Here is a 14,188-nt window from a genome sequence, read left to right on the forward strand (position 1 = left end):
AACCAAGCTCCCTGGCTGTCGAGTCCAGGTTTCCTTCTCTTCCTATCTCCTCTGCCCACCAAGCCTTTTTGGAAAATCATGTTTGTTCTTTTTATAGCCCTGTAACACTTCTTTTTGTACAGTCTTTCAGAGATTACTGATAGTAGTAGCTCAATAGTATCTAACATTTTTTTTTTTAGTTCTGTAAGATAAAGATCATCTGGCCCTGATGGCTTGAACTCATCAAGGGCAGATAGATTTCCAATGGCTATTTTTTCCATTTTCCTAATTATCTTTTACTTGATCAACCCATTAGCCCTTTCCATCTAGATTCTTTCAAGTACAGAGATCATTTTCTTTGGTTAGTAAAACAGAAAAATATAAGAATTTGCTACTCTTATTTTGACTCAACATTATCAAGAATGTCCCTCACAGGTCTTAATCATATATGATAAGGTAAAAGGTAGCAGATTAAGGGCGGATGAAAATAACACAGTTTTCCAAAACAAGTAAAAAAAAAAAACCCAGCAAATGTTATTTGTAAAAGGAAATAAAAATAAAGACACAAAATGGGTACTGATTAAATGAATAAAGCACTAATTCATTTGATGAGTTTAACTATAGAGGAAGAAAAGAGAAAACTGGCTAAAAGGACCAACTTATTCAGTTGAATCATTCCCTCGTGTCATTAAAAAAAAATGTTGCATATGAAGGACACAGGTATGGGAAACTGACTCATCATCACAGCTCCATTTAAGCTGAGAAAAGATCAAATCAAGAATGTATGATAAGAGAATAGTTTCAGAAAAGGCAAGGGCTTGTTTTATGAACTTTAAAGAAAAGAGACACAAGTGTTTTGTTAATGTTGTCTCTAAGAATTTAATCATTGTATAGTTTCTTTGAGGCTAGTATAACCTCAAGAGCCATGGAAGACTTTTTCCTATTCCATTTTAATTGTTTATGTGGCTCATAGTGAAATGGAATGAGAATAAACATGTGGTTTGTGTGGGTTTAGATGTATTCCAGATAAAATACCTTAGGCTAGATTCTTTACAGGGAATAATTCTAGCCAATGGCTTTAAAATGGAAACATATTAAGATACATTTCATTTCACAAAACAAATGTAATTGAATTTACAAATAATTTGGAGGAAATACATTTATTTTGCACAACAAGGTAGACCTGTATACCACAGCATAGTTTGTATGTGGCAATTTAGTGAAAAGTAGAATGGAATCCAGAGACTTGGAGCCAGACAACCTGGGATATATGTAATCTTTGCTCTGCTACTCATTGCCTGTGTGACTTTGGGCAAGTCATTTCACCACTCCAATCTTCCCTTGCCTAATGTGTAGAAGAGACATAACTTAGATACTTATATAACTTGCCTTATAGAAAAGTACTTTGCAAGCCTCAATGTGGTTTTACTCAGACGCTCAAATTGGGTTGTGACCATATCTACTTGGGTATTCTCTAACAGTGCAAATCACAAACCATACATGCCTGGTCATCGTATGAGACTCTATCAGTTCTTTCTAGGAAGCTAACCACAGGGAGTGCATCCAACATGCTGAACATCTGTCTTGTTTTTCCTAAACTTATCAAGTAAAAAATCTTTTTCAGAAAACTTATTTTGGGTATCTATATTAATGAATCGTATTTGATAAGAGTTTTTTCATGTCCTTGAGAACACATACATACATCTTTAAATATTGTATATTTGGAATAGGGATTGTCTTGGTCATGTATGTATATTCTCATTTTTATTAGTGCTCTAGAAGAAGGAAATTTAAATTTCTGGCAAATCTTGGTGATAGGGATATCCCTAGCTTTTTGAAATGGATAAGAATAGCTTGTTCTGTGGGAGTTTTAACAAAAGCATTCTTAAAAAAAATGAGACCTACTCACATGCGTGTAGTAGAGAGAATACACAATTAGCTCCAGAACTTGCTTGTCTCTTAATATGGCCTAGTGCACAAAAATAAAAGACTCCTACCTCCTTAATTATAACAAACAAATTTTATAATGGCTGTATTGATCTTTTGCAAATAACCTCGATTTTGTGGGAAGGTAGGAGGAGGAAAAGAATAATAGTGTACATCGCTCCTGCATTCTGCCTTGGGAAAAGTGGCAAGAAACAGCACTCAAGCATTTTTCTTGAAATAAAGAAAACTACAATATGTGTTATCGATGCTGAATATGTTTTTGTTAATAATTTTTATCACTTGCTTTTTCCCTCCCTTGTGGTATAATGGCTACAAAGGATTTTCATTAGCTTCAATTCACATGAAAATGTGCCCCTAAACTTTAAAAGATAATATACCTGCTTCTGAAAGCTCCTCTGAGTAGTAATTTCTATGTGGGTTGTGCCTATTGTACCAGGCAACTAGATTGGGCTATGCTGATGGTCTTTGTCTATCCTTTATAAATACTAACTATCTTTTGCTGTTAAGGAAAAATATCACATAGGCTGAACCAGAGAAAATAAACAGCTTTTCAGTGAATTCCATGTAATATGGTTATTATTGAGCAATATTTGAAGTCTCAAGTGTAATTTATGGACATGTACCCTTTAATATTAAACTCAAGTTATGGACTCATCTTGACTATATTTTATTATATACTTACTCTTATCAAATATCATAAATGATTAATTTTGTTGTGATATATAAAGCCTTGAGACATTATTAATATATTATCTTTAATGAGGCTCTAACTCTTCATTAGAGAAAATAAAAATATTTGAAACAAAATATGAATATATATGTATGTACAGATATATTCATATAAATAATATATGTGAACATATAAATATGCACATATGTGTCAGGCACATATGTATAAATTACCCCATAAGCAAATCAGAATGATAGTACTGAAAAAAATCACTGAGGAAATAGATACTTGGTTTGAATATATTTATTTTCAATATTTAAAAAATTAAGTGAATTATATATGTAAATATGATACATAGATGTATCAATATTTACATCTATATGCAATTATATAAACTTCTATTCTGCGTCTTACCCAAAGAACTCTGCTAATTCTCATGTTCTTCTCTGTCACTTAGATTAAAGAATATTTGGGGAAGAAAGGCTAGAGAAATTAACTGGGAAGTAATTGAGAAGACCTCAGTCATGTTGAGTTGACTCCTTCCTTTGCATCCTTTAAAAATTTAAGGATATAGCTACATATCTAGGAACTAGACAAGTTCTAAGAAGAAAGGAACTGAAAACAATTCCTATGAATCAGATAGGGACTAAATCTTCCTGAGATGGAAAACAATTTTGTTCCTGTAATGTCCTGATTTAGCATGGGAATTTCCAAAACCAAGGAAAAAGCAAGCAGATCAGGGAATACTGAAGAATACAGAATATTCTTATAAGGAGACCTAAGAGAATTATAGGGGGCAGAAAGATAGGGATGCTCTCAGCCTCTACTGAGATGCAAATTTTTATGGGATGTACACAATTTATGGAGTTTGAAGAACAAGAAAAATAATAGGCTCAGATGGTGGTAAAACCAAGTAGTTTTTAAAAATAGTATCAGAAGTCTAAGTCTCCCTTTAATAAATTTTTAGTTCGTATTTCTTCAGCTACTTCTATATGATATTATTTCTAGGGCATCATTGGTTTCTATTCCTTCAATTGCTTCTTATATGATATTTTTCTAGGACCCCTCAGCAGCTCAACTTCTCCTTAATATTAAACTGTAGCATGTTGGTATCCTTAAAAATATGGTACATCAAATTTAAGAAGACATTTCAAATTGTTATTTCTTGTGATCTGGCTACTCTAGTTCCATTTATAGGGCTAAAAAATTATTTTAGTTTGTTTAACAACGATATAATGTAATTGGCTTACATTACACTTCTGGTCATCTAAAACGCTGAGATTTTTTTTTTTCCATATGAATTACTTCTAAGCTAGATTTCCTTCATCCTATTTTTTTTTGAAAAAATAGTTTAAAGGCAAAAACTTACATGCATTCTTGCTAAATTCCATCGCATTGATTTCTCCTTCATATTCTAGACTGTCCAGCTAACTTTTTACATAAACGTATCATCTGCATTTTGATAAGAATAATTTTAGAGTAACATAAAATTGTGAGATCTTAGAATTAGATTACAGAAGCCACTTTTTCCAACTCTGCCATTTTACAAATGAAGAAGGTAAATGATCTCCAGAAAGGTTTAAATCATTTATTTAAAAATGTTTATAAATAGAATAAAGCTCTGAGTCCTGTGACCGTCAATCAAATAATATTTATTAAGTACCTTTTATGTGCTAGATGTTTTGCTAAACACAAGGGATACAAAGAAAGGCAAAAGACAGTTTCTGGTGTCAAGAAACTCAGAGTCTAACAAGGAAAATCTCATGCAAACTACACACACACAAGATAAAGCTAGGCTAAATTCAAGATAGCCAGCAGAGGAAAAATACTAAAATTAAGGGGAATCAGGAAAAGCTTCTGGAGTCAAGCTATGCATTACAATACCCTGTTCATCATTTAAACTAACATAATTACTTTTATACAGATTTCATATTATTTCAAGTAAGCACGCCTTCAGTGAGAGTCAGTATAGTGTAGTGGCTAGCTGGACTTAGAGTCAGGAAGATCTGGATTTCTTTACATCAGTGAAATCACCAATCAAGCAAACAAACAAATGAATCAAATAATTTAAAATGTCTTTGGCACTATATGTCAGGTATTGTAGCTTCTACTTTTTTTGGATCCCCATGGAACACAATAAATAGACTCATAAGTATTTATGTGACATGTCTCTTAGGCCAGATTCCTTCTTCAGGTGCTTTGTTCTTATAACATGCTTGTGTCATTTAAAAAGATACGCATGCATAATTTTCATCATTTCATGTCATATCTCCAACTCAGTATATACATTTGCCCTGTGCTTTTTTTCAACACCATGGCAGGAGTTTATAACTTTATTTTTTTTTTATCATGGACTCCTTTGGTAGTTTAATGAGAACTCTAGACCACCTTTTCAGAATATTATTTTAAATGCATAAAATAAAATGGGAAAGGTTATAATGAAAACAAATTATACTGTAGTACAGTTAAGAATACGTATTTTAAATGTTCATGAACTTGACTCCATTTATATGCTTACTATGTACAAATGCTTGACTAGGTGCTAATAATACTTAAACTCATTACATTTCCCATCAATATGGGCATTCTCTTCAGTACTTCAGATGGCAGACCATCTATGCTTGCCTATTCATTCCATGTAATTCTTATTCTCCCTCATTAATTGTGTCCTCACAGGATCCTACCTAGATGCTTTGATCCTTCGAGTAATAAAAATTATGACAATTTCAATAGCTAGAATTTACATAGTGCTTTAAGTTTTGCAAAACACTTTATAAATATATCATTTTACACTTTTCTCTTGGTATTAGAAGGATAACTGTGGAACACTTGAGCTATCCCAATGATTATTCTTTATTTTTGCTGTAAGACTAGCTATAGTTTTGGCTAATATATTTATCTAATGGATCCTTCATACACATGCAAGAGGTCATGCTGAAGATAGAAAAATGAAATAAAACAGACTGTTCCCTCAAGGAACTTAAAACTAAAAGGAGGAAGAAGGAATAAACTATATATGCAGATAGCTACAATATAAAGAACAAAGGAATTACAAACAAGAAAAGAGTCCTTGAGAAAATTAAAGGGATTGCTTTCATTCGGCATGGATCAAGGAAGGCTTCATGGGATGATGGATTTTGAATTTGACATTGGAGGAAGGACCAACTTTGATAGCAAATCATAGGAGAATCCATTCCAGCATATGAGACAATACTAGCAAGAGAGAAATGGTATATGGCTGAGTAATAATAGGAAAGGTGATTAGTCCATTTTGACTGTAACAGAAAACAGCTTTCGTCTCCCTTTGCCCATTTAATTAATTATTCCAATCAAAAGGTGTGTTTTTATCTAGGAAAAGATTAAGATATTAATTTAAATGTATGTTACTCCATGTGTGTGTTTTTAAATATATAGTATTTATATTGTTAATAATCTACACCCATAATTATGTATCATTTCCCCCCATGTAGCAAAAGCTGTCCCCCACGTGCAGCATGAGAGTGTTATTGTGTGAGTCAGAGAGACAGACATGACCTCTCTAGCCTATTTTCCCTCAACTTCTCTAACATTTTTAGTTCATGCTAGAAGGGGAAGAAGAAGGTTGGGGTTAGACTTCACTCTGTTGTCATCAGAGAGAGGGTGTACCTCACTAGAAATAGATCTGTCTGCTTCCTCAAATATTGTTAATTTAGTGAATTTCTAGGGTACTCTCTCAAAGCCAAAAACACAAAGCAGTAACAGAGCTCCAAGTGATTCAATGAAAACCAAGAGAATGAAGAGATGAAGGTCTCTCCCACTTTTGTCAACTCAACCTCCTCCCCTTCTACTGCCACAGGGTGTTAATCTTCACCAGTGAGGATAGAGTTCTGAAACAATGTGTTGAGATTGGAGTTACATATTTATACATAAACATTTGTGCATAAATACACACATATATATGTGTGTATACATACAGAAACAAATCCACATATACATACTATAATTGTATATTTACACAATTTAGACATAAGTTGTTGTTAAGGCACTGGGGATGAGTTTATTCCAAGCACTTTTGGTAGATTTAAGAGGCTGTTGTCTATCCTTGATACCAACTGATAAGAACCTACCCTCAAGAAACTTACAATGTTTTCTCTGTTCTCTAGAAATCATCACAAAGCTAAGATATTAAAATTATGCAAGTAATATTTAAGGAGGCATATTCAGTTTTCTAGAATTTTAAAATCTGAAGTAGTGATATATCAAACAAATGCCTACTAAATGGTGACCATGTGCAAGGTGGTGCACTGTGTATGGTGAGGATACAGACCAGTTAAGACACAGACTCTGTCCCCTAAGCACTTTACAGCCTTCCTGAGAAGGTAATACATCTATCAGTTAATTAAAAACAGAAAGTAGTATGTGAACAATGCCAAATGAAGGGAATATACACTTAGTGTTTAGAGAAGAAGGAGATACTTTGGAATGGTATTGGTAAAGCAAATGAAATTTTGGGTTAACTTTGAGTGACTACAATTTAACTGGATGGAGGTGAAAGTGGATGATATTTCAGGCATAGGGCCATTTGTACAAGCAGTGTGCAGAAGTGAAAAGTTAAAAGGCATGTTAAAGGAACTTTAAATAGGCTAAAGCAGACAGCTTGTATAATTGAATAATGAAAAATCAGATGATCAGAGAGATGAACTGGGGTGGGATTATGATAAACCTCTAATGCTAGGATATGGACTTGGAGATTTCACCTATAGGCTTGGGTGTGGGGGAGCAAGTGACAGATTTCATAATCTTTCATCTGTAAAGATAATATTTTTAGAGATATTCTAAAGCACTGCCTCTGGAAAATTAAAATTGGTAAGGTAAAGTTGGATCAGAGATTGGATATAGTTGAGGCAGAAATCAGGTAGGTACTGTATGCCATGAGACCTGACTGAGAAAGGAATAAAACTAAAAGTCAATCAATTTCTTTTGAATATGTGCTTTCTGCTGATCATTCTACCAGTTGATGTGAGGAGACAGAAAAGACAACAGAGTTTTTGCCTTTATAGCTTCATTTGTAATTGATGAGATATAATGCACACACATAAAAACAGACTTGATGCTTGCAAAAAAAAATGACTAAGTACAAATGAAAATAGGGTAAATGTATCTGTAGGTCAAAGGAAGAATACAGGAATGATTAAACTCATCTAGAGTAGCCAGAGAAATTTATTGGAAAAGAAGTTTTTTTCAACAGGAGGTTGAAGTATTTAGGTTACCAAACATTTGGGTAGGAAGATCATGGCTTTTATGATGCCCACAATGCATGAAAATGTTATTTCAAATAAAGTACTATGAAAATAAAGCATTTCCAAGCACCATACATGTGGAGTTGAAAGAGATCTAAGAGACCATCAATCTCATCTTTCTATGCTGAAGTGAGAATCTCCTATCCAAGTTGATGATGAGATGTCATCCAGCCTTTGTTGAAAAACTAAGGGAAATCACTTGTTTCTTAAGTAGTCCATTTCATTTGGATAGCTCTATTTGCTGGGAAGTGTCCTCTTGTTTTTTGTAAACATTTCCACATGGAAAGCTTCCTTTTGTTGCTCCTAGTTCTGTTCTGTGAAATTAAGCCCAATAAGTAATCCCTTGTCCATATGCTAGCCATTCAGATCTTTGAAGATGGTTACTATGACCTCTGAGTCTTCTCTTTTCAAGGGTCAACTGCTATTCATATGATACAATCTCGGAGCTGTTTGTGTGCCACAACATTGCTCTGATAATGTACTCTGCCATTTCGTGTCTTTTGACCACTCAAAGAAGACTTAAATGGTTTCACTTGCATTTTCAAAAAAATGTGTTAGGTGTGATATTTGATTATTCTGTAGGACATAGTAGATTTGTGTGTGTGTGTGTGTGTGTGTGTATATGTTATAACATATATACACATATATAAACAAACAGACATGTGCACGTATATATGTATATATGATTTATATACTTACTAATTATGTTTTTATTAGAAAAGTGAACAGAAAAGTGTTGACATTAGACTAAATAGACAAATGAACAGGGAATAAAACTGAGAAAAATGCTAGGGAGATTGAATTCATATTAGGGTCATTCTGTCCTCTCCCAATGGGGATGTAAATTGGCAGTGTATTATGTACATTTGAATAAATAAAGTATATTTATGTACCATATGCAGGGATTGAAAGATAAATATATCCGACATATGTTGTCCAGACAAAATTTATTTTGTAATGCATAAATATATTTAAATCAAACCCCACTTTAACGTTTCCAAATCCCGCTGTAACATCCTTTCACTCAATGGCAATTTATAATACTCTGTCAGTGGGATAACTTCCCCTTGAAATAGCTCTCCACCTAAAAGATTGTTTTCCTGGAAACAAGTAGTGGTATTGGCTGGGATATACCTATACCTTCAGATAAGCAAAGTTATTAAAAATGTTGAATTCATTATGCTATCAAAATCAGCATAAACCTATTTTGTTAATAAATGAGAGTTGGTGTGTTTAAGTTTGTTTCTCCCCTCCCCAAGGAGAGACTTGTTTCCATGTTAGAAAGCCGTTGGAGGCAGTCAGTTAGCAAATATTTTGTAAGCATATGCTATGTTTTAGGTACTAGGTATATAAAAGCAAAAATGAAGAAGCCCCTGCCTTCAGAAGGTTATATTCTATTATTACAGTAAGTGCATGCTAATGGAATATAAAGGGAAATATTTTAAATGAAAAAATATCAGATAAGAATTACATTCTTATATTGTTTTCATATATTGATATATTGTTGTATTTCATATATTCCTGTATGGTTTTAATTACATTTTTGATGTAAAATGATTTGTTTAGGCTTTTAAGATAATGCTCAAGCATTCAATGTAGAAAAAAAGTTAATGCTCTGAGACTTTGAACTTGATTATTTTTAATCATATCCTTTTTAATGTATAGATCTGACATTATTTAACTTGTATTAAGTATAACTTTAAACTCAATATCCAAAGCTAATGTAAAAGGGAAAGAATATGAAAGAACAACTTTTTAGTTTCCTTACTTTCTATGCCAAATGATAAATATAATTTTGTGTCCCCAAGGGTGTTATTTAATACAAGAAACTTTTTTTTGGCATCTTCTAAAGCCAGTGTTATATGATTGTTAATGCATGTACCTGTCTTATATACCCTCATTAGCTCAAGTAGAATTCCTTTAATAGGATCATAACAAATAATGATTTCTCTCAGTAGACACCCTAAAAGTGGAGTAGTTTGTCACCATTATTTGGTAATCTCTTGCAGTGTAATACACACAGCAAAGGTGACAGTATTCCTGTCACTCCTCAGAAATGTCCCGGCTCTGCGGGTTTCCACATTCAGGAGAATGAAGAAAGCCATTATGAGGTATGCCAAATCTCTATAGAAACCACATTAGTGCTGACCGTTTTTCATGCTCTTTATTTTAAATACTCTCTTGTTGTATATTAGAAGGTAGTGTTGCATTGTGGGTAGAGTGCTGGGCTCAGAGTCAGGAATACCTGGGCTCACATCCTGCCTCTGACACTTACTACCAATGTGACCATGGGCAAGTCACTTAATGACTCTGAGTCGCAGGCAACTCTCCAAGATTTATCTATTGAGTAGAGATTGGGTTGCAGTCTGTGTTGGTGGGGAGAATTTCTACACCAACGAAATCACAGATTATTGATATAACTTGATATGTGTTCTGCATTTTGAATAATCTCTATGAAACCATTTTGTATTCCCAATTATGTATTGTTGTTTTTAGGGAAAAAATGTGCATGTAACACAGGTACAGAACAAGCAACCAATTTGAATTTTAGTCTTTGACTCAGTTATCTACATATATAGTGATAATGCTCTTGTCTGTGAATTTTAAGAGCCAATTTTTGTCTGCTCTTGCAATGTATATACTTGGTCCAAGTTTTTGCCTTTTCAGAATGTCATTGTGTTGGTTTGTGTTTCATTACTATCTAATTTAAGGGATAAATGTAATCATCCTATTGATAGATTAATTTACTTCATTAATTTACTTCCAGAAAAGATTGTGCTATTTAATTCTGTCAACCTCAGAAAATACTTGAAATTGGAATTTTCACTAACCTTTTTAGGATTCTCTTTTCTGTCGTCCCTACATCCCTTCTTAACTTGAAGGAGAAATAGTCCTTGCCCTTTATTTCTCTTTTGGTTTCATATTATAATCTAATGAAATTGCTTTATTTTATTTCTTTTTAATGAATTCAGCAGTTATAAAAAGTATATGATCCTCTTTTTTAGCCACAGGTTTAATCTGTTCTAACATTCTGTGGGATTGTGTCAGTGTTGCCTATTTTCTGCCTTAAGGGCCTCCAGAGACCTTTCCTATATGTGTTAGGAGAGAGTACCATTTCAGATTCTAATTTTTTTTCTATGAATGTTAAAAAATATATTGTTCATAATTAGTAGCACCTATGGGAACGGATTTTGTGAAGCTGGTTATACTAACTGAATAAGAAGAAAGATCTGATAGGCCTAGGTCTCCTGTCAGGTGGTACTGAGAAACTCCATCAATTTGGGGAGAATTGATCACAGATACCCACACCTACTCATACATACCAGCCTCCCTCACACTCACAAAAATATCCCCAAAACAACAACCAGAAAACGCCCAGTACTTATACCAAGTCTGTTTGTTCAGGGTAGAAACCAGGAGAACTTAGTGATAGTGTTAGTGGTTTTTATGAGTGAATACAAGAGGTTGGTATTTCAATGCAAATAGGTAATGTGATGCTGCAAAATTTGGGGGTGATATATTGGCTTTCTTCTCCTCATTATTTTCTCTAACTTATTTATTATGTAATTATGTATTATATTACAAATAATATATCATATATAATATGTATATTAAATATTAATTTCTCCATTTAACAATAGAGACTAAAATCAGTGTGAAAATGTTCAACATTTATGTTTTGTGGTCCATTTTCTTGGTATTCCTGCATGTAAGTACAAATATACCCATGTAGATTTTAGGAATACAGAGCTCTAGATTTGAAATCAGAAGTCCTGGGTTCAAAATCTGGACCTTTTTATTTCTTTGCGAGTCACTTAATCTCTCAATGGTGAAATTTCCTTATCTTTTTATGAGAGATGTTCTAGCTGATGGCTAAAGTTCTTTTCAGCACTAAAACCTATGTTCCTATGACACTGCATTCCATGAAGTAATGGGATTTACATAAAGAACATATTAGCTATTTAAGTTTCTGTTTTTGCTTGTTCTATACTTGATATAATCAAGTTATATTTAACCAGATCCCCTTAACCCAGTTTTTAAAAAACTAGACTTCAAAACAGAGAACAAGAAAATAAGTTATATCTAGGATTTATTAAAGGGGAAAAAAAAACTCTCCTAGGACTTTTATACTGATATTCAAAATTTATAGTCGGAAGCACTACAAGTTCTTTATTCATAAAAGAATGATTAAATTGGCTCCATTATGCTAATGGGGGCAAGGAAGGCAGGGGCGGATCTGTTAGTTCATCAGGTTAGGGAACTTCTGGTGAGGAAAATCCATTTGCCAATGAAGAGTATTAATTCATCTGTAATGTTTAGCCTTGTGGTGTCCCCTGAGTCTCTAGAGGTTGTGTCTTTTCTCAGGTCATAGTGTCAGACTGTAGGACTTTAACTCATGTCTTCCTGGCTAAAGATGTCTCCCTTTTCTCTACTATACCTGTTGCGTCTCCTATTGTATGACTAATACTGTTCTTATTAGGGTAACAAGGGTATGGTATTACATTTTGGAAAAAGCTTTCACAACAAAGGTTAAAACCCCAAAGGTTTTTTATTTCAATTAACCAGAACAGTTTATAATGTGGAGACATTTTATGCCTTTGCCCAGAACAATTAAATCACCTATGAGGCCATAAAGCTTCTCCACTTGGCCCTCCTTTCTCAGAAATCTTAGTTGAACATTTCCATTGTTTTCTGTGAAATAAACCTTAAAGAACAGTCAAAAGTGCTAATGAGAGCTTAGAGACTGTAGCTCTGGAAAGTAACCTTAGAGCCTGGGGGCCACTCTATAAGGTGGTAATAAGTGTTTAACACCTTTAGATATACCCTCTGGGCTCCTGGGAGACTAATCTTAAGGAGGAAACTTTAATAATCAGCCCCTTGAGAATATTCGCTCAGTCTTAGATGTCTCTTGACAATCTAAAAGGGAAGTCCATAACAACCCGTGCTTGCATTTTGATTTACTATTGTTTATTTACTAAAATGGAGTGATCCTATCTAATTTTATGTTTCCCTCATTTTCTACTGTCTATATAATTTGCAAAATCCCTCCTTTAGTTCGCTCTCCGATATATCACTACTAACCCAAGCTCCATGGAATTTTCCATATTACAAAAACCTCTGCCTACAGTGTTGTTAAATAGAATGACAGACTGAATACAACTGAACACAGCTAACTTATGCAGTTGCTTAAGTAAGTATCACTATAGAAGAAAGGCAATGGTCTCCAGATTTGAAATGACTTAAAACAATCCTTAGTCACTGTGCTGAAAAGTATTACATCACAACAATGACTAGTTGGAATCTAATGAAAGAAGTTATTACATATTTGAAAGACATTTGTATATGTATATACAAGCCTATGCATTGTATATGTATATACAAGACTACACATTGTAGACTCTCAGACTTACAGGTGACTTCAAGGACCATATATTCCAACTTATTTATTTTACACATTTGGAAACTGAGACCTTTAAGTTTATTTACTTTGTTGCAGGCCACACAGGTAAGGAGTAGTAGAACAGGTTTCTAGATTCATAAAGTAACTTTTTTTTTTCTGCTTGTGGGACCATATCTAACTCTTGGGAAGCAAATGTCACAGAAATCATTTGCTATTTGAAATTGGTGTTTTCTAGGCTCGTGTTTGGAATGAGGTGTAGAGTTTTAGCTGAAATTCATATTTAAGCTTTCTCTTCCCTGGCACAGTTTCTGTCACTGGCTATATCATGTGCAATCATTTTAAAATAGAAGCACAGAGATGGAGAAACTCTGACTGGAATTTGATTCTTGAATACTAAATATGGCAGCGTAGGCTTTTGCTGTATGTCTTTAACCTACAGGTTTTATTGTGGTTTTTCTTTCTATGTGCATTAATAGCCTTGTACCCATGAGACACCACAGAGAGGAAGCCAGTACAACTCTCAGTGTCTATATTATGGGGTCTGCAGGAAAATGCCTCATAGTTATTGGAATTCACACCAGACTGCATCTCAGTATGAGTGGCTGTCCCCCGTCACTGTTTTTGATGCTGGAGCTAAAGTAGTTTAACAAAGTGGTCTAGTGTATACTGTATGAAGTTTTGAGATAAGACTCCTTCCTTGTAGGGATGAAATCCGAAAATCAATGTCAGATGGGAATCTTAATTCTCAAAGTTTGGGAGATTGGTGGAAGGGTTTAAAAATAAGTGTGAATTTTAGCCTCTAGACTCTGGAAATTTGGCCGACATAGCAAGCGTGAAATTCCTGGGTGCAGATGGCCGATTAAGATATCCCAAGATGTGCTGCTATAAAGCTCCAAATCAAAATTGGGCAAA

At 33.9% G+C, this 14,188-nt stretch overlaps 1 protein-coding gene across 5 annotated transcripts in view; it reads left to right on the forward strand.

Annotated features, from left to right (window-relative positions):
* PCDH9 (protocadherin 9) overlaps positions 1 to 14,188 on the forward strand; it is a 1,077,972-nt gene that overhangs the window by 374,069 nt on the left and 689,715 nt on the right. For all 5 annotated transcript variants that reach the window (XM_072617056.1, XM_072617057.1, XM_072617058.1 and 2 more), the window contains exon 3: positions 9,885 to 9,986. In XM_072617056.1, coding sequence (XP_072473157.1) covers positions 9,885 to 9,986 — 102 coding nt within the window. The remainder of the gene's footprint in view (positions 1 to 9,884; positions 9,987 to 14,188) is intronic.

The sequence above is a fragment of the Notamacropus eugenii genome, chromosome 6 (genome assembly GCF_028372415.1).
Source record: "Notamacropus eugenii isolate mMacEug1 chromosome 6, mMacEug1.pri_v2, whole genome shotgun sequence".
NCBI classification, from domain to species: domain Eukaryota; kingdom Metazoa; phylum Chordata; class Mammalia; order Diprotodontia; family Macropodidae; genus Notamacropus; species Notamacropus eugenii.